Source organism: Entelurus aequoreus, linkage group LG05 (genome assembly GCF_033978785.1).
Source record: "Entelurus aequoreus isolate RoL-2023_Sb linkage group LG05, RoL_Eaeq_v1.1, whole genome shotgun sequence".
Taxonomy (NCBI): Eukaryota; Metazoa; Chordata; class Actinopteri; order Syngnathiformes; family Syngnathidae; genus Entelurus; species Entelurus aequoreus.
The window spans coordinates 69,035,030-69,057,287 of NC_084735.1; the positions used below are offsets into that span (position 1 = coordinate 69,035,030).

Here is a 22,258-nt window from a genome sequence, read left to right on the forward strand (position 1 = left end):
CCGCAAAGTATGTAAAAAACACCGTCTAAACATTGCCTCAATTTCAGACGGCCTTTTTGAATGTTCCGTTCCAAATGTCTTCGGCAATTTCCGTAGATTCGGGGTTGGGTGACGCCACAATGAGACGCACTCTGACCGTATCAGCAAATCGGTCATATTAGAAATATGCAAAAATTAGAAAGAGATGTGCTGTTTATCATTTACAATCCCTATGTAACACAAGACCTTGTTTTTGTTACTTTATGCATTCTAAGTGTAAATAAATAAACAAAAAGCCTGCTAAAAATTGAGTCAGTGGGGGCTCTCTATTCCGCCTACAAATGCTACTAAATACTCATCCAAAACCCACCAACAATACTCTATATACATATCGTGACCTGAATATTAACTAAATATTAGCAATATTGTTATTATAAGTTGTAATGTAGACAAACTATCTTTTAGAGGCGCATTGATCACACACAGCTAACTAGCCATCTGCTGCTGTACTGTGGGTGGGCCAAATAATCGTCGGGTCTTGGCTCGTCAACGTTATTCTAGATTATAAATTGTGCTTCTTATCAGGATAATAAGAGGATTTAGTAATAAACCTAGAAGTTGTTCATCTGTGACATTCAATTTACACCCGGAGATGGAGACAAAGACACATCCAAAGACAGTACCTGCAGGCAGCAACTTTTCCTTTTAACCCTTCATGTGGATTATAATTAATTCTTCATCTAACATCCCATCAGTCGTCATCGCAGTAAAAGCAAACATTGTACAGTAAGCGATGGTTTTATTAAATTCGTAGTTTGTATTTCTTGTTTAGCACTTAGCAATACTGCTATACAGTAGTGTCTCACTAAAGCTGGATCTGTTTAGCACACAGCTTCTATAAGTTGTAGCTCACCCTCCTTATATTGAGAATCAAAAATATAACATTCTGGATCATAATTTTTCACAAAATACTCGTCGTTGGCTCTCACAAAGTCTGCATGATTTACATTGTTGTTGATAAAGAAAGGGATGTGTGGTAGACTACATGTTGTTGTCTTATTCTTTATATACTATGTTTAATTTTGTTTGTTAATTTACTGCTTTAGGTGAGAACCTTGCATAAGCCATTTTTGGGTTTCTTTTCTCACCTGCACTTATTTCTTATTTCTCATTACTCATTTCTTGTCTTTGTGTTTTTAACAATGTTACCTTTTGTACCGTTTATATTGTGCAAACAAATAAATAAATACCAGTATGTCACGAATCACGTGACTGGCTTGCTCATTATCTGTGAAAATGGCTTGGGAATCATTGTGAGATTGATAACATTTTCATTTACTTATAATATTGATATTTTTATTTACTTGTAAACTTTGTAAGTCTTTTGGTGTTATAAATCAGATATATATGATAATAACTTCAATGTACAGGCAACTTGTTTTTCCATTCTAATGGTATTTTAAGGTAATTTTATGGGATCCTTGTGTAAAAAAATGCTTCTGAAATGTCAACTTGTCAAACCCAAATGTGCTTATTTCTCCTCGTTACTCGTTACGAGGCCACAGATGCAGCGGTGTGCGCATGTGTCCTTTCTATACACACGCACGCATGCACGCACACACACACCACACTTCCACTTAGTGGAGCATGACAGAAGAAAAAGTCATGCAGCAAATCTTACATAAGACACAGACAGGCAGGAGACAAGAGATACAGATTGTAGAAAATCCCAAATTGTCTTAACACGAGCAGATTTGTCTTCGGCACGTCACAGCACAAGCCTAAAAACCTCCTCCAAATTTGTACCTTTCACTTTCCTGACGGCTTAAAATCACTCATCTGTCACTCACCTCCAGTCCCCTTTTCTATCACCGAGCACACATTCCTCACCGTTGCCCGAACGACTAGCTGCAGCTCAGCGAAAAGAGCTACTTAGCGGCGTGCAAATCGGGTTAGCGGTAAAGATTAGATCAGTGCGGGAAGAGCAAATCTTCTTTAATGTCTTTGCAGTCCAGGGTGGAGCTGGCTACATCTACATTTTGTGTGCCTCAACATGTGGAGGTGGCCATGAGGAAGTGCACTCTGTTCATTCTCTACAGGGCGTTTGTATTTTGAAAGCCCCATAATACGCTCAATTAGTTTTATTAGATACATCGGTTAATTTGATTTAAAAAAAAGCTTCAAGTTATTATTACTATTATTATTTATATTGCTTCTCTTAATCATTACTGAGTGTAACCTATAAAACTTGATAAAATTTGAATTTTATGGCGTGCCGGAAACTTTAAATGGCTCTGTTGCATATGACATCGTATCCGGTTTTCTTCTTTTCGCGGCCTAATTCACGCGATGGTCAAGCAGCTTGAGTGTAGCATTAAAACAAGTGAGAGGAAGTGTAGAGTTTGAGTTTGAAAATGCTCTTCTGTTCGTGGGTGTTCTAACTGTTCAAATAAAGAGATAGGACAGAGCTTTCATAGTCCCGAAAGAAGTGCTTCATGAAGGAGTCAGGGAAAAAAATTACATGCGTGGAAGGAAATGGCTCTTAAAAATAAGCACTTTCATTATCATGTGGAATAAAATCGGACCACTTGTGTCTGCAGCGATCACTTTGTAAAATGTTTGTTTGAACAGTTGATTTGTTTGAGAAGCTTTCTGTGATACAATCACTATATTAGTAGTGTTTGAGAGCCAAACTAAACATAAAGAAAAGACAAGAGATCGCATTAGTTTGTATTCTTTTGTGGTTGCTATCCCTAAATATAACTACAAAGACCCGGTTGTGCAAATCAACTAACGTGGTGTTAAGTCCGAACAACGAATATTTTAATTGTTAGTCCAAGCCACCGTATTTTCTTTTTCGATTTTCATAACAAACTGTGCAAGAAAGCAAAGTGCTTTATTCGACCGGATGACCACATTATAGCGTCATTGGTGCTATTTGTTGGCATCAAGAAAATATACTTAATTGTATTAATAAATTAGATGAATAAATCTCTCATAGGCTCAACAGCATATACTGAACCTTGATATCGCTACCAAAGATTCATGCTGAAAAACAAGGACATACACAGCTAAATAATGAGACAAAATATGAACTTCACACCATGAAAGCAACTGCAGACATGATTTGTAGATGAGATTACAAACATTTGTAGCAGGAAATGAACTGCAAACAAACGTATCCTTTTTGTTATTAGCGTCACGAGCACAGCAGTTATGTCAATCAATTACGGTACTTAGTGAAGCACGAATGAGTCCAACTTTGTCTTTTACAGATTAATGCTTGATTTGTAGAGCCCTCCAGAGATGATGTGCTTTCAATCTTTTGTTCTCTAAATATTGTAATGGCCAAATGAAGTTGGGTTGTAGCGAGCAGTAAGTAACCTCTTGGTGATTATTAATTGTTTTAAATATTTGTCTCTAAACCTTTCAAAATATGCCCAAATCTGTACTGATTCAAGGAAATAAACAGTAGCCTAATGGGGCTGTAGACCATCGCCTGAAACCCAGAAATGCCCGGATGTGCCTCTTGGTCAGGTGATCGCAACCCAGCTATATATAGACATCGTTTCCGCATGGTCACTGCAATAGAGTGCACATGAGAACGGTGGTGTGTGGGTGCTGTTATATGGCGGATAACAGCTGGGAGATTTTTTCCTAATATTAATGCATACATCTTAAACTTGCAATTTCAATGTTGACTATGTGCATTTATTGGAAAAAAATGGAGGTTATGGTAAGCAGATCAATAATTGTTTATTCAAAATATTTTACCTAAACTACTTGTCAAGGGTATGAAGTGTGTTTTATCTGATTACTCTATTAACCGAACATCCATATGACTAAAATAATTGATAGCTGCAGCCCTTCAATGATTCCATTTAGCCTGTTGAGCACAAAACATTAGAAACATCTATCATCTTCAAAACTTGTTTGGTACGCTTTGAGAGAAAGAGGCGCTCAAATGATGACGCCATGAAAGAAAACCCTTCTTCTACATGGACATCAAACTACCTCTGACCCGCCCCTAGCTACCGCCTTATCAAACCAGACAGTTTTGGAAAGAAAAAGTCACAGCTATACAGCTTAAAATAAAGTCTTTAGCCGTCAGGTGTGGCAGCTGTAAGTTGGATCATGTTGTTGAGTAGCAGGCTAACAGAGTATGTTGTTGTTAAAATATGACTGTAATGTTATCAATGTAGCTCACATAGCTATACAATGTTACGTATGTAATATTATGCAGCGCAGGTGCAAGGTATATTACAATGCATATAAGTGAAAATAGTGCTTCTTGGAGTCAGTATGTGGTGAGTGTGTGAGGTTTACTGGGCTTTAGCACAGACCGGAGCAGTCACGCTTTTCAAAACTGGACTTTAGGTGTCAAGGGCACCAATTCCTCTTTTGTATTGAGTAAGAACACGATTTGGTATGTTTTTTGATGTTATTTTATGTAGCCCATAGCCTAACCTAATATGAAAAATATTGTTGTATCAACCATGACCTGCATTTTCCTTTACCTCCTGCGATGTTACTTACAGACTCCAGAACCAAATGTATTTTTTTGCTTTTCAGCAAAAAATTTCACATTTTTGCTGGTGTCCTGCATTTTGATGTCTTTGAGGCTCTTTTGTGGGCTGTGGTTTTAATTCTATAATGCAATTACATTGGACCAGTTAAATTTTTAAACGTCATTCATCTATCCATCCATCCATTCATCCATCCATCCATCCATTTTCTACCGCTTGTCCCGTTCGGGGTCGCGGAGGTGCTGGAGCCTATCTCAGCTGCATTCGGGCGGAAGGCGGGGTACACCCTGGACAGGTCGCCACCTCATCGCAGGGCCAACACAGATAGACAACATTCACACTCACATTCACACACTAGGGCCAATTAAGTGTTGCCAATCAACCTATCCCCGGGTGCATGTCTTTGGTGGTGGGAGGAAGCCGGAGTACCCGGAGGGAACCCACGCATTCACGGGGAGAACATGCAAACTCCACACAGAAAGATCCCGAAAATCCTTAAATACGATCACATGATGTATGTCATTCACACAATCCTTAAATACAATCAAAGGATATATGTCATTCAGACAATCCTTAAATACAATCCCATGATATATCTTTATTCACCTTGATTGTTTTTTTGCTCAGCTCAGGTCAAATAAAAAAAAAAACAATGTTAAATTTAGTTACAATAGTACCCCAGTGTTCTCAGTTACCATACTGGCTGTTGCACCAAAGAAACCATGTAGAACTGATATTTATCTATTCACTGTGTTCGTCATTTTTATATATTTTGCATTGTTTTCTGCATGTGAAACTACAACTATTTTCTATAAAAATGTGTTTTGTGCTAATATGTTGGCTGACTTTCACAGATGATTTCGATATGGAGTATTTTTATGAACAAATTGCTATGGTTCCATACAATTCGGTCTTCTGAATTGTAATACAGACAAAAACCGAGGTACCACTAGGGACAGGTACCTTTTTACATTTGGACCGATAGTCACCAATTCCTGGTACCTGGGAATCCATTGCCTAGAGACAGCCTGCTACGAATATGCATGTTTGCCTGCCAAGTGCTTGAGCCTGTGCCAAATCTGCAACCAGGATGTGACGCCACATGCAAGAGAGGCATTATCATACAGGTGAAACTAAAAAAATGTTATATTTGGCAAAGGTTTGTTTATTCCAGCAGTTAGATTTACAAGGTGAAAGTAATATATAACACAGGCTCATAACATGCAACTCAAGATATTTCAAGCCTTCTTTTTATAGAATTTTGATTACAGTTTACAGTCTCGGAAAAAATCTCAAATTGAAAATCTCAAAAACTAGGGGTTTCAAATTCTGTAAGCCATAATAATTAAAATGATAACAGATAAAGATAATTTAAAAAATTTTTTTTTTATCATGCTCTGTTTGTGTTGTGTTGTGTTTGCTCGTTTTTCTTGTGTTATCTTTTAACCTGCCTATTGTACAGCACTTTGGCTACCCCTGTGGTAAATTTTAAATGTGCTTTATAAATAAAGTTGATTTGATTTGATTTGATAAAGACTTGACATATCTCACTTTGCATGTAATGAGTTTGTATCACATATTAGTTCCACATTTTAAGTTGAATTGCTTTTGCACGTTATTACATTTTTTTGAGTTTCACCTGTATCTAATTTTACGTGAATTGTTACTCGGTAGTGCTAACCAAATTAGGTCGGGACCTACAAGAGTACATCCCTAAGTACCATATATTTGCAGCCAACTCAATAATTACATTTTTGGACGTTTTCATTACAAAACACTTGAAACTTGCCTACTGTAAAAAATTGAGTATTTTAATCTCTTGTTGTTAATGCATATTAAAAAACCTGAAGCCTTGTTCACTGATAAGTTTTTCTCGAGAACTATTTATAAAAACAAGGCTACTAATAACACACAACATTTGCACAAAAATGCCAAAAGCAAGAAAGGGGTTTAGATTAATGTTCCTTGTCAGTCGAACGCGCCAAAAAACATGTCGCCTCTAGCCAGGAAATGTGCATTTCTGACTTAGTGTCATGTTTCTAAACGGATTGATTGAGCGCTCGGATGTTGAATAAGCTTACCACTTTGTAAGGCTCAGGGAAAAGAGGGGAATTTGCTGGAAAGGCCTCGCCTCCTCCCTGCTGGATTTCTTGATTTCTCCTTTCTCTTTCTTTCATTCGAAGCACATTCCGGTCCTCACGGTTCATGTTGCTGGAAGCACGGGACAAGACAACAACAACAAATAAGTCAATATATCGTGTGATACATGATGACGCGGCGTGCCAACATTTTAAGATGTTCTCTTGCAGTCACTGTGTTCAGACGCCAGTCATTAGTCGCTTCCTGCCCGGGGCCAGTTTACGTTGACGCCTATGTAGCACAGTGGGCTAATGCTAAACGCGCATCGCAGTGGAGAAAGTAGTCTAATAGGCTTAGGCTAGTCTAGACGCTGCAGTCTGCCAACCGGCTGTAAGCAGATGCTCAGATGATAGAAGCTACTGCTAAAAGGCCAATGCAGTCGAGTCGAGTTATGCATAATGATAACATTTCCTGTGACTTCCGGGACATACCTTTCCAAAAAACTTGGCTGAACTCCAAATTGTACCACTATTGGGGTGGATGGTCCAATATTAAATTGATTTCTGACCTAGCAGACAATTCAATGTTCTTTTTCTGTTACTTTAGACAACAAACTCTCCATAAAAGCATGCTGGGTCGTCTTTTTGCACAATTAAAGTGCTAAAGAACAAATTCGATTTGATCAATATATTTTGGTAGTCTTGGGTGTGCAGCACCAGCAGCATCAACGTATGCTAATATTAGCTTCCAACTACAAGCCATCCCAGACAAAAGAACTAGCAGTACCATCCAATTACCCACAATGTTGCTTATTGATCACAATCATTATAAAAGACAAGAAGACAGATCTTACTTTATTGCAGTGCTTCTCAATTATTTTCTGTTACCCCCTCATTTGGAAGAAGAAAATCCTTTGCGCTCCCCTCTCCCCCCCCTCCAATCTTTGCTGTGACTATAAATAGTATAATTTGTCTATAAAATTGCTATAACTATACCTATGTATCTCATTGGTAAGCTTAAAAACATTAAAGGAAAACAACACAATGGTCATCCTCGTCTCCCACCGTGGTTACAGTGAAGCCAGGTGCTACACACACTTCATCATATTCTGGTACAGCAAAAAAAGCATGTTCCTCGAGGTCACACGCGTCACTATTTGAGAACGACTGCTTTAATGCGTTCTAACTTGTAAACAAAAATGAATAAATGTCTGCCTACAATGGAGTCAATGGGAGGTCGTCTATTCCGCCCATAGCCCTCTAAATAATCATCCAAAAATCACCACCAATACTCGATGTACATTTCTTGACCTGAATATTAATTATTAATTAATTAATTAATAATTAATTAATATTAGTCATAATGTTATTATAAGTGCTAATGTTATTATAGGTGCTAACACAGAAAGACTATTTCTAGCAGCGCCGTGATCACATAGAGCTAAATAGCTTGTGCTACCATGTTGACATCAGCCGGTGAGCTGCTTTCTCGCCTCGGAGCTTGTAAAAGTTTTTTCTAGATCAGTGATTCTTGAACTGTGGTACAAGTACCACTAGTAGTACACAGGCTCTATCTAGTGGTACGCCAATGAATCACTTAATTATGTGCAGTTAATTGTATTTGATTCATTATTCAAGTCCAGTGTTCTATTTTCCTATACTCAAACACAATGTTACTGTTCAAACTGTGTAATATTAGTGGCTTAAAATATTAAATATATTTGTTAAATAAAACCTCTGCCTTGTTTTTAAAGAATACTTAGGCTTACAACGCTACTGTATTTTAATGTTGGTCATTATGGTGGTACTTGGAGAGCAAAGTTTTTTCTGAGGTGGAAAAAAGTTTGAGAACCATACATAATGCCTCGCACCTTGATAGTAGAAGAATGAGGACATAATCTGACAAGTTGCTCAACTTTGGCATCCAATTTAAACCCGGAAATGGCACGAAAGACACAAAAAGAGGCTTTAGGATTACGAGTAAATGTTCATCTAAACAGAACATATGAACATCCTATCAATTGGCATCCCAGTGACAGCAGATATTGTACAGTAAGTGATGTTTTGTAATGTTTGTTGGCTCTTGCGAAGTCTGCAGTGAGTAGTAATCAGTGAAGTTGACAAAGGAAAAAGCGAACGTTGAGTTGCATTTGAGAAATTAATGTGCCACCGTATGCTTAAAATGAGCAAATTAAGTAAATATTACATGGTATTATAAACATGCTTGTTACTAAATGACATATACTTACAGCATGTATATAAAACCTTGTAGGAGGTGTTTGGATGTTTTTTTAAGCGTTTCATTGGCAGAATAGAGCGACTCCCATAGGCTCCATTGTAAGCAGACTTTCAATTGCATTTATTTACTAGATAGATAGATAGTACTTTATTGATTCCTTCAGGAGTTAGAATACACGTAAAAAACAACGTGTGCGTGTCTTACATAAGGATTATGAATGATATGCAACATTCCAAAAAAAAAAGCCCTTCCCCTTTAGGCAACATTCCAAAAAAAAATGCCATTTACCTTAGAGCGGCTCGTTCAGGTGCTCAAACCAAACTACATTATGACCATGCGACGTGAACATCTGACTGAAACTGTTATTTTTATGCATTATATTTGTACCTGAAAGTCTTGTAAGATGGCCACAGAATTTGGTGCCAGCTCACTATGAAGAAAAGACAGAAGCTCTAACTCCAGAGGTACTATTGTTTACGTCTTCATCTCACCGCACACAGCATCGTCATCAAGTGCTCCCAAAAAACAAGCGCACACTTTACAGCCTTCACAATAAAATCACTGTGTGTTACAACCTGTTCGACTGAGCTGACAAACTAATGGTGTCAGAAAAAACGGCTTAGATATTTACTGTCATTACTATTTTGCACTTGAAAAAACAATGGCTTAATGCAACGTGTAGTGGTGGAGTGTTGCAGCACAATTGGTGACTTGAGGAAGTCTTGTTTATAGTTCAAGTTTAAACTGATCAATGGTGTTTATAACAAGATTGATTAATCAATTTAGAACCTTATAAATCGTAATCCAATTGATTTAGGCAATGGGCCCGGATATCTAGTCCTAAACAGCACTCGTTCACAGCAAAGAGAAGACGGGAATGACAACAAACATGTCCACACGTCAGAAGCTTCTAACCACAATGTGGGTCCAGACAAATAAAAAATAGAAAAGGCCATACTTTTAGTTCTTGGATTAGTCAATTCCGACCCAAGAGAAGCAAAGAAACTGTCATAAATACATTTTAGCTTTGAAACAAAAGGCAAGCACAACATCATCTAGGCGTGTCACCTCTCGGTTTTAAGTCAATGCCGCGAACTGTGCCAAGAACAACAAAGATTTTACGTCTGTTGACAGAGCGCACACACACTCGAGGCCTCTCCCATTATTAACACAACATGCGGGGATTACTAGAACTGTTGCTACTTGTGGTTGTCGAGAGAAAAGGAAACAGATGGGATTTAAGCGATTTCAGAGAAGTTTCGCACAAAAAGGAAATCTGAAGTGAAGGCCAAGATACAGTGAGGTGTACTCACTTGAGTTGTCAGCTGTTTAGACAAGAACGGTTGCATGTTGACTCATTTTCAGACCTATACTGCTATACAAGCTATAGACACAGACTACTAATATATTACATCCAATTTACATGTCTATGGGTGCATGCATTTTCGAGCTACATCGGGTTTCCCACGGTCACTGCCATTTTGGCGCAGTGAAAACGCTACTCCTGCGCTTGCTTTGTACGTAAACACTGAGTTACCATCTAAAAAATTTGATTGATTTTGATGCCGCCATGTCTTTTGATTATTTTGATCAGTTGGATGCTTATGCCAAACATTGATATGTAGAAAAACTAGCCGCTGTTGGGCTGAAAAAATTGCCCTCACAAGGATCTTGCCGATGTAAAGTGAAGTGAATTATATTTATATAGCACTTTTCTTGAGTGACTCAAAGCGCTTTTACATAGTGAAACCCAATATATAAGTTACATTTAAACCAGTGTGGGTGGCACTGGGAGCAGGTGACTAGGATGGCGGAAGCGGGGATCAAACCTGGAACCCTCAAGTTGCTGGCACGGCCACTCTACCAACCGAGCTATACCGCCTCAATGTGTGGCTTGATTGATGGATTTGATTATCAGTCTAACCAGAACTATTTAAAAAAGGACATTACATTATGGAAAACTATTCCACATGATATAGTGTGAAGTTATATATTTATTTAGGTTTGTGCCTAATATAAGAATTACATTTGATATTATCTTACTTCCTGAATTTCCATCAATGTCATACAATACCAGTATTAGTTTTACGGCTTAGCAAAAGACATTGAGCTGTGAAAATGTAGACTGGGTCTTTTAATTTCAACGACTTTAGCACGGCTTCGATATGGATTTTGGACTTAAACATCCCAAAATAAAAACTTGTATATAACAAATATTTCATCCAACAAAAATAAAGAAATTCAGTGATAAAAATATTTCCTAAAACAAGATTAGCTAAATTAGAATTGACGTTACAAGTAGATTACAATTTACGATATTGTGCAGCAACATGTTTGCACAGCACAGCATGTTTCCCAGGGCTCCAGCTCTCGTCTGTCCTTGACAGTTTCTTGACAGCATGAAGCCACTTGTCACGATGATCTGGTGAGCTCTTTCTAGAAGGAAACTGACAAAATGACAACTTCTCTCCTTGTTTCCTATTGTGATTGGTACAGTGCACTGCCTCACAGCTTTTAGGCACGATGACAACCGATTAGAAAACCGAAAAAGCCAAGAAGAAACTGTAGATACGTGTGATCACCTCGGAAAACAACGTACAAAAGAATGGCTTCGTGCAGTGTTTTCACCGCACCAAGATGGCGTCGACCGTAGGAAACCGGAAGTAGCTTGAAATTTTGTGCGCCTATGGTATGTCACTTGAGATGGTTGGTTGTACATAATTGGAAAAACATTTGTCACCCCCCTATGGTTTAAGGCAAAAGTTATTTGGAAGACGCGCATGCTTACAGTATAGTTATATAATCATTAGACAATGGTTGATAATTTATAGGTTATTCATTGCTACATTCCAAGACCTTTAACTTGATGGCAGCCATGTTTTCAACCAATCTTGCTTTGTGGCAGAGCTCTTAACTTAAAACACTTGTATTTCAAATCAACATCTCCCATTGAAATTAAGTGAAATAAAACCAGCCAGCAAAACATCATTAATTTAAAAAAATAAAAAAGTATCCAATAATAGAATGTACAACAAACAACTACAGTGTTTTTTAAAGTAATGTAATAACAATGTACAGAATTCACCTTGGAGAGACGACTTCTGTGGTACCATCAACCACACCATCCAAAGCTTTTTCATAGTTTAATGAATAAAAGTCCACCATTCAGATATTATTTTAACATTCTTGGCTGGCTCATTCTGCTTCAGTACGGTGCAGACTTGTCGCCAAGTTTCTGACACGCTTGGTCGTGTCTTTGATTATCAATTTTTTTTAATTCAATAGCATCCGACAGAAAATGTCAATAAAACAGGAAAAGTCTCCTCCACAGTATTGAACTTTTTGGGATTTTTCCAAACAGGCCATAGTCCTTCGTCGCACTCATCTTTCCTTTTCAATCCTTGTTCTTTCCTTATTCGGATGTACGGAAACAACAGGTAGGAACTAATGTGCAGGAGTGTATACATAAAATAAATTCAATATAACAAATCTGATGCTTTAAAATAATGTGGTGCTGTAATATTTAAATAATAATTAGTGCACAACTTAAATAAGAATATTAAATGTTACACAGACGATGTGACTTCCTGAAAGTAAACCTGCAAAAAACTTCTTCTCAGGTTTCTGTATATGTACATTTTCACATTTCGCACTATTTTGTTACTCTTTATTAAGCATTTATTACATATTCCTTGTTTGCACCTTAATTTAAAGAGGTTATTATTGTTAAGCGTTAATATTGATTTCAGAATTTTGTTTGAGTGTTTTCCATGGTTGACATTTAATTTCCTTTCTGCCATGATATCTGACAGGATTATAATCAGAGGAAGGCTACATTTTAAATAAAAATGCTAACATTTAATATATTTTTCTTCTGGTCCATATAAAATCAATGATTATCGATATCGACCAATATAAAAAACTTATGTTGGGATACAGTTTTCAGCCATATCACCCAGCCCTTGCGGGAAGGCTTGATTGTAACTTAAAACATAATAATTAAGACAGCTCTTATCTCTTATCTCAAGGTACTCTAAAAGTTAGAGCACCAATGTACTACATCTCATTGTGATTCAGCTAACATCCTAAAGTCACAGTGGGTTGTTTTGTACAGTGCATTGAGGCAGGGTTTTCCCTTAATGCATTTGTTGTGGTGGTGCGCAATGGCAACATATTAGCTGTCACACCTTAAAAATGTAAAAAAAAGTTTAAAAAAATAAAATAATATAATGTATTGTAGCCGCCAGAAAAAGAGGCAAAGCTTGACGCTATTTTTTAACTTTTATTGATAATCTTATGCAAACACCGGGCCCGATTCCAACAAGTATTTCCTCCGTGCTTCACTCCTAGACACACGACAACGCTTCCTCATTCTCCGCCGACATGGTGTGCTCACAAACCATGGGAAAATTGAACATCATAACACACTAACATACGCATTAACACCAGCAGGTAGTTACAGTTTAAATGGATATCTATAGTTTATCATTAGCGCACAATTGACTAGTGATGCAACGAAAATTTGGCCGCCGAAAAAAGATGTATTTTGATCACCGGAATGCGGGCAAAACCAAATATTGTGATGACGTAAGCAATACATACACACAGGCTTGTATGGATAGGAGGCAGTATGTCCGCGATGTGGACGTACTTTAATGTATCCGAGATATACCCGCAGACAGCGACCATCAAAATTTAAAATGACACTCGCGGCTTCCACGGAGAGAAAGTCTAGCAGCAGCGCAAAGCAAGTGTGACGTCAGGCTCTCTGCAGCGCGCTTTTCGTCGCGGACATGGAGCGACAGAAGTAAAGAGCCTCCAAACACGAGTACAGTCTATCATAACACCAGAAATAGATGCTAGACTTGTTGCCAGTTTTTGATTAAAAAAAGACTCTGAAGGAGTCGAGAAAAATCTAGGGAAAAAAACATCTCAACAAAGTACATTGTACAATAAGGAGCAACAATTGAAAAATAGAGCAAAACAATATTATGTTAAAAGAAATTATATGTTATTGTAATTAACAGATTTGTTTTAAACGTATGTATACATTTTTGTTGCCTTTTTAAAGAAAATATTTGCATCATGGCAAATAATGTGATGATGTCATATTGACCATTCCCCCATCACCACAGGTATTTTTGGCAATGAGAAATTCCTAGACAATTTGACTCAGGTTGTAGGGTAACACTTTGAAGTTTGGTAACAGTGCTACCATGTGCGGTATTAGTCATAAAAATATTACATGTTTTGATAAATGTTCCCCCTTTTGTGTGCATCGGTTCAGAAGTATAAGAGTTAGCTTACATAAACAAAATATAGTACACGCAATCGTGAAAAAAAGTCACAAAAAGCTATTTTACAATGAAATGCAAGTCGTCTGCTTTCAAACATGAGTGTAGAACCATGAGTGCAGAACCATCTGGACAACTTGTGATTCATTATCTGCGCCCTACTGGATTTCACAACAGTAAGACTTAAACAGGGCATTTTACGTCATCAGCAAAAGGCACACGAAATGAGTCATTGGAAAGGCAGGATTGAGATTTTACAAGCAGCCTTAGCTCAACCAAAGCAAACACACCCCCATAACAACCTCACTCGCAATTAGTGCTTGTTTAATCGGTGTAAATGAGGGCTATTTAGGCTTCTATCCCTATATACAAACATCCATCAACATACAACGCTGTTATCTTTTATGATCGCTGGCTTCAAATGAGTTATTCACTCCATCAATACGATTGTAAAATATCCAATTCTTTTTACTGCCAGGACATTGTTTTATTTAAAGTACTGGCAGCGCTTGGGTTATTAAAGAGAAAGTACATGATATTTAAAACACAGCAAAATTAGGCACATGCTACATAAAAAACTAATTAGCCCAAATAGGGATGTAACAATAAACAGTATTAATGACGAACACAGTAAAACTCCTGATGGTTTGTTTTACAATTTTAAATTAAAACCATCAAAAAACAGTGATTGATAACTGCACTTTGATAAACTCCCGGACTGACTGGCGGCAGCTTACGAGTTGAAATGCTAACATGAAAACATTAACATCTTTCCCCATTACGAAACGACATACGTAAACATATATAAACACATTGGTGTCTGAGCAACTAAGATATTAAATTGAACACAGTGAACCTATGAGCTGTGCTCTTAGTTCAGTGATCGTTCTTTACTCAGAGGAATACAAGACAGAGGGGTTATTATGGTGCGTTCAAGGACCGCTGAACTGAGTAGGACGACACCACGCCCGCCAGAAATAATAAATATAAATAATATGTTTTATTTGTAATGCACTTTTATCTAAATAAATCTTCAGGTGCTACAGTATAAATCAATATTATAAACAATAAAAGCTTAGCCATTAAAACAGATAAAATACTATGACTAAAACACTACCAGTGAAGCATAAGAAATACAAAACATGCAAAATATTGAGTTTTCTAACAGTATGTCTATTTTTTTCTTAACTTGGTCATAAGATTTCAAAGTGTGTTTACGTACTTTTTGAGCAAATTCAACAATATTGCAATAATAATGGTAACCATGATAATTTTGGTCACGATAACCGGGATATAACATTTTCATATTGTTACATACCTAGTAGATATATAGTGTACCACTCATCCATACGTCATCATCCTGATTTGTAAAAACTACCCTGAACTGTGAAATGCCGGGGAAACACAAACCACACAGGTCTACAGGGACCTATAGTTCCAGGAACTAAAGCATCCAGGAACTTAAACTTCCTGAACTTTTGCTGGAAAAGGTCCTTATGAGAAAACACATGGTAGCATTTTTAAACACAGCAACATGAGGCACGGGGTACCTCACAAACTAACTAGTTCAAACAGGACATCCATTTTGACATTAGACTGACTGAAAACAACAAAACAAAGAAGCAAAAACAGGTTATAATAATGTCTAATGCAAAATGAGACAACTTCTGTGGCTTCCTCTAAGCATGTGGTGTGACAGGTAAAGCTGTGTAAACAAGAGAAAGATAAAACAGAAAAATCCTAGGAGTATGCAGATACAACATGCAAATGCAAATAAGCCTGTAAAAGTCACTTTGGAGCTAAATGTGTGAACGGGCTCCTGTTAGCATGGTGCTTAACAATCAAACAATCTCTTTTTACACACTGCTCATGTCCATTCGGCCTGCTTAACTGACCCATTCTTTTGGTTTTTATAATTTAAACGAGGCGGGAACACCCTGTCATACAGCACTATATAAAATCAGCATAAGTATAAGGTGAACCTCCCAATCATTGGTTTCTACGATACTTGTTTGTATTTAGATGCTGAAGCCAAAAATAAAAGGCTTTTTTAAGAGTTTGGTCGCTTGTACACGGGTGTGTATGTACTAGCAATGTGTGTTGGCTTTTAATTTGAGGAGTGCCAGGATCTAAACTGGGGTTTATATGGCGATGCGAACCACAAATCTGTCTATGTATAACAATAATCGCAAAGAATGTTACCATAAACATTTCCAGCTGTGCATAAAAGGTGTTAAAATAACATTATTTTTTGTGCATGTACAAGTACCTAAAAGAGTTTTCTATTTTTCTCTAGCATTCTCTAGCACATTTAATGTGTCTAGCAGTGGTCGATTACTCCCACCAGAATTTTGCAAACCATATACACATCAAGTGGGGTATTAAAGGTGTTAATTTGGTTAGGGGCAGGAAGAAAAAGAGTTGGTGCTCATGCTTGTGGCATTGGTTAGCTTTCAGTCGTTATTACATTTCATGGCCTGTGACTATGTTGTAAGCAGACAAAAAACATTTAACTTAAAAGGTTTTGAAGTGGACATTTTTCAAAACAATTGAGCTATTACACCTGTAACAAGAACAAATCCTAGCGTGTGTACCTCACATTCAGGATAATGAGTTAGATGAGGCTAAATAACCGAACGGTTAAAATTATAGAACCATGAGTCAAATTTGCAACCGTTGAGCGCATTATGTATTTATTGAAAACATGGTTTAGATAGGACCGTTTTTGAGTCTTTGCATATGTTGTTTTTAATAGACTGAGTATACCAGTAGGGACTGTTGATACCAGGGCTATGGAACTAAATTATTTTGGGGGACATCTTTCCAGAAAAATAATGGCCGAGTGGTCCATATCACCCAGACCTACATGAACATAAACGCTAACACCATAATATATGTAGCCTATTATTTGTGCACTATTGACTAGTGATGCACTGAAAATTTGGCCGCAGCCAAAACCGGATATTTTGATGATGTAAGAAATACTGTATGCACAGGATTGTCTGGAACGGAGGCAGCATGTCTGCGATGTGAATGTACTTTAATATATCCAAGATATACCACAGACAGTGATCTACAAAATGTGCAATGTGCAAATATTTAGAGGTCAGTGGCGGCTTTAAGGAGACAAAATGCAGCTGGAGCAGCAGTGCAAAGCAAGTGTAACGTCAGGCTTGCTGTAGCTCTCACTGTTTGTCGCAGACATTAAGCGACAGACGTAAGGAGTCTCTAAACACGAGTACAGTCTCCAATAACACCAGAAAAAGATACTAGATTTGTTGCTAGTCGTTTTTAATTAAAGAAATAGTCACCAAATGGATTGAAGAAGTCTCTAAAAATTATCAAATTACATTGTACAATGAGCAGCAACAATTGAAAAATAGGGCAAACATTTTTATTTAAATGTATGGATAACATTTTTTCAGTCTTTTTAAAGAAAATGTATGCAACATTGTAGATTATACAAATTATATGATGACTTCATATTGACCATGCCCTAAGCCACGCTCCCACCGCAACAGGTATATTGGCATATCTGGTGGAAACCCTGGACCAAGATGGGAATAATTTTAGCTTCTTGAATGACAAAATGTAGTTGAACCCACATCTTTAAATTTGTATGTATGTGGCTCTTAGTAGAAAAAGTTTGGACATCCCTCCTCTAAAGTGCAACAAGCATCGTAGGCAGATTACGTAAATCATTCAAATTCGTGATTAAAACAATATTTTGTGTGTTATTATTTGAGAGAAGACAGGGAGAAAAAGTTGCCTCTTGCATTTCTGCGCAAGAAAAGATGAAGCCAGCGAAGCTAAATATCAATTTGTGAAGTATTGACATTATTAAAAGTTACCGTATTTTCCCGCACTATAAGGCGCACCGGACTATAAGGCGCACCGCCAATGAATGGCCTGTTTTAAAACTTTGTTCATATATAAGGTGCACCGCATTATAAGGCGCATAGAATAGACGCAACAGTAGAGGCTGGGGTTACGTTATGCATCCATTAGATGGAGCTACGCTAAAGGGAATGTCAACAAAACAAATAGTGATTGTACTGACACTTCTACTTACTGCTCTCTGTTCAACAACCCACTGTTCGAGTTTGTCCTCCAACTGTAGCCATCTCGCTTTATTCTCTCGGAAACTCTGTTTAGTCTTCTTTACTTGGCGCAAGTCATCATGTTGCTTCCTCCACTTCCGCACCATTGATTCGTTAATGTTAAATTCTCTCGCCGTGTTCTACTGCGTGACTGATCGCCTTGAGTTTAAACTCTGTGTCGTAAGCGTGTCTCTTAATAGGAGCCATTTTTGGGTCTTTACATAAAGTTTAGGTCTCGCAACTACGGGACTTCCTTTTCCCCCGTAGAAGAAGAAGTTGTTCTTCTACGGAAAGCAGTCGCCGACTTCATTTTCCCCCGTAGAAGAAGTGCTTCTTCTTCTACGGTAAGCAGCCGTAGAAGGGGGAAAATGAAGTCGGCGTAGTTATCGTAGTTGCGAGACCTGTTGTGGCTCAATATTGGTCCATATATAAGGCGCACCGGATTTTAAGGCGCACTGTCAGCTTTTGAGGAAATTGGAGGTTTTTAGGTGCGCCTTATAGTGCGGAAAATACGGTACGTTGTTTTCTGAGAAACTGCATTTTCCACACTGATAGACAAATGTCCGCTGTAGAGGACACTGCTACTTAAAAAGTAAAAGTTGAGAGACACAGTGGATGTTCCCGCACAATTCACATCTTATTTATTACACACATTTCATTTCAATACATCTTAAGTGCTACAGTACAAACCAAAATTGAAACCATAAACGTTTAGCCATTAAAACAGATCAAATCTTAAGACTGAAACAATATCAGTGAAGCACAAGAAACACAAAACATGCAAAATAGTGGCTGTGTTTACTTGAACTTCGTCAAAAGATTTTAGTGCGTATATTAATACTTTTTGAGCACATTCAACAATACCGCAATAATAATGATAACAGTGATAATTTTAGTCACAATAATTGTTAACCATCCATCTATTCATTTTTTACCGCTTGTCCAATAACTGTTTAATTTCATCCCTAGTAGAAATAGAGACTGTACGACCCATCCTTACTGTACGTCATGGTCCTGATTTGTAAAAATTAACCTGAACTGTAATCGTTACTTCCCTAGTCCAAACACTGAAAAATGTTTGTCTGCACTCAGAGAAACAACAGTGCAGCAAGTTACTAGACTTTCGATCTGTATGTGTATTTTTTTAAAACACGACTAATGTCATACTGAAACTTTCACTTTTTTGAAAATCCTTAACCTTATTTCTTCGTTTTTATGCCATTGGACCATTGAGTTTATGGCTGAACATGACAAAATCCAACCATGGTAAAAAATGTTTTTCCAGACAAGGAAGTCTGTTTCCAAGACATGTTTACAGCAGCACAGCAGAAAGGATTGCCCCCACGTTGTAGACAACAATGTCCTACACGCATTAAACGTCAGATGTACGACAGCATCCTGACAACAAACGACAAAAGGAGGCTCAGCAAGGACAATTTCTTACAAACAACGTTTTTTAATTTATTACTACATAAGTGACCGGCTCCATTTAATTGTAATCACTCTCCAATGTGTTGAAAAGGTCAAAGTCTGTCGAGCTGAAAAGCCAGTTCACTCTGTTCCTACATTAATCAGCTCATCCGTCCCTGGCCACAGAGAAGCCAGGGACGGATGAATATTTTTTTAAACGATGACAAACGGATGAATACAGCTTCTGTCACACTTTATAAAAAAGGCCAGCCACATTACAAGAATTTAGGTTCAAAAGGACTATTTGTTTTGCCAGTCACAAAAAGAGATGAGAAAAAAGGCAAATAATACAAGAAAAAAGGCAAATAATACAAGTGTCTTACCCTGACTGAAAGGCCATGGCCCCAAACAGTGAGACATTGGAAGTAGGAGTGTTCACAAACGATTCACAAGTAGTCCTGTCATGGCTTGTCAGCCTAAAAAGTGTGTCGCCAACCTTCCTTCAATCAACACCCTTCCTTCCTCTTCATCCACAGTATTGGCCATAGAGACCCGACAACTTTTCGCCACACTTTTTACACCTTTTAGGTACAGTGTATTTCCTTAGAGAGGAGACAAATCTGACTTCAAGAGGGAGGCGACTGCTCTGCTTGGGACGTACCACAGTGGCAAGCGGTGGGGGTGGTCACAAGCGACGTGAGGCCTTCGAGAGGCTTTTGTTTCCGCGTGTGTGCTGTGTTTTTGTGGTTACGCATGTGTGGAGAACACACTGGTGGAAGGGGGAGGTGGTAAGGTCAGGGTTAAAACACTGCAGTGTGTTGGAGATTATAGATAAAGGACAATTCTTACATAGTTTTAAAATAAGCTGATAAGGCTCAATCTCTTATTTAGCAATGTGGAATAATTTCATAGAAATGTGTTCCAGTTTTACAGTTAGAAATGAACAGGCTGCTTTCACAAGACCTCTTGAGGTCTTGACCTTAGGTCCGGCTTTTCTACAGGCGGCCTGCTTTTAATTTGGCCCGCCGAACATCACCCAAATAGGCTTGATGAAATCATTCAAACTAGGGTTTGCTCATGTATGCAGAACTCCCGCCACCCTGCAGGAAGCAACAGCAAGACATCCATCCATACATTTTCTACTGCTAGTCCCTTTTGGGTCGCGGGGGTGCCGGAGCCTATCTCAGCTGAGACAGCAAGACATATGTGTCACAATTAAGCCGCAGTGGGGTAAGTAGAAGAAAACTACTCATCCAAACCAAAAATGCCAAAGTCAACCCTGAAAAAAATATAAAAATAAATTGCGTAAAATCAGACTTTCAACAGGGACTGGACAACAAAGTATGAATGCCTGCCCAGAGCCAATGTTTGAGCCCCGGACACTGTTATAGACAAGCAGCAACAGCGGTACAAAATTCACATGTGTAAGCTTCATCACGAAACTTTGTCAGATCTTTGCAAGTAGATATTGTGCATAATGATATTTAGTTGTTTTTTGTATTGAAATTGGTGACTTTGTGATGTCTTTTGTATTTGAGGTCGTGTTTTTTGTCTGATTAACTCTGGCAATCAAAGCCCGTTTAATACATGTAGAGGGCTATAACAGTACACCTTAGGTTTGATTGTTTTGAGCCCCATTCATTGTGTGCAATGTTTATTGTGGATGTTGTTTTAAGTTTCATATGAGTAAACATTTGAATGTATTAACAATAAACCTATTTTGTTTATGTAAAATACAGAATGGACGTTACACGTTTGTAATGTTTACTTTGTTTATATTTTTACAAACCCAGATGAAGGAAGAAGTGTAAAGAAATAAAACTGAGGAAGGAACATAATTCAAAAGAAGGAACATCAATCTTCAACAAAACCCTTGGAGCTTTTGTTTCTTCATGCTGTTAACTATCAGTATAGTGGCACATGCTGGAAAACGAGTAGCGAGGGCAGAATAATGAATTTATTGACAGTGCAGGTTTTCCAGAATCGATAAATCACCATAATATATGTAACCCATCTTGTCCTTCATCAAGATGGGTTACATATGCCTTTGATTCATTGTGAAGCAAGGCGGGTCGTATGCCAGCTAGCATCACATAGTGTAGGTCTCACCAACCCGCGGCTCTTTGTTCGGTTTCATGCAGCTCTTACGTTAATATAAAAGTCTGTTTTTTTTTTTATGTGCATGTTCAGCGAGCGTCACTCGGTCACTCTTGTTTTTGCGGGCATTTGTAATACAAATAGACGATAAACCACAAAAAATAAACCACTGTAAAACTCCCGACGGTTAGTAGTACCGTATTAAATTAAAATGACCGAAAACCGTCATTCATAACTGCACTTTGATACGGACAGACTTACAGGCGCTGCATTGCTTGCTAGCTAAAATGCTAAGATGTAAACAACAGACATTAACGTCATTCCCCAATCTAAAGTTGTATAAACACATGACTCTTTAAACAAGTGAGCGACAGCATTCACATTAAACATAACGGATGTGCTGTTTTTGCACAAAGAGATCGAAGAACTACACAGTGTCACGTTTTAACAGATGGACTTTGTTGAATACAAAGTGAACTCACGTGACGTCATATAAACCGGAAGTGAAACAACTGTGCAGATGAGGAGTTGTTCT

The 22,258-nt window shown here is 37.9% G+C and overlaps 1 protein-coding gene and 1 long non-coding RNA gene across 5 annotated transcripts in view; one reads left to right on the forward strand and one right to left on the reverse strand.

Annotated features, from left to right (window-relative positions):
- aff4 (AF4/FMR2 family, member 4) overlaps positions 1–22,258 on the reverse strand; it is an 81,124-nt gene that overhangs the window by 25,096 nt on the left and 33,770 nt on the right. Inside the window, exons 1-2 of one of the 4 annotated variants that reach the window (XM_062048741.1) lie at positions 20,010–20,280; positions 6,587–6,716 (exon numbers count right to left, since the gene is read on the reverse strand). The exons of 1 other annotated variant lie outside the window; for it this stretch is intronic. In XM_062048741.1, the coding sequence (XP_061904725.1) occupies positions 6,587–6,716; positions 20,010–20,026 (147 nt within the window). In that variant the 5' untranslated portion in view covers positions 20,027–20,280. Of the gene's footprint in view, positions 1–6,586; positions 6,717–20,009; positions 20,281–22,258 lie in introns of those variants that run through there. 2 more of the 4 variants (XM_062048742.1, XM_062048745.1) reach the window with 2 other exon arrangements.
- Positions 4,044–22,258, forward strand: part of LOC133650948 (uncharacterized) — a 54,363-nt gene continuing 36,148 nt past the window's right edge. The window contains exons 1-2 of the long non-coding RNA XR_009826340.1: positions 4,044–4,101; positions 20,714–20,856. This is a non-coding gene — a long non-coding RNA (uncharacterized LOC133650948). The remainder of the gene's footprint in view (positions 4,102–20,713; positions 20,857–22,258) is intronic.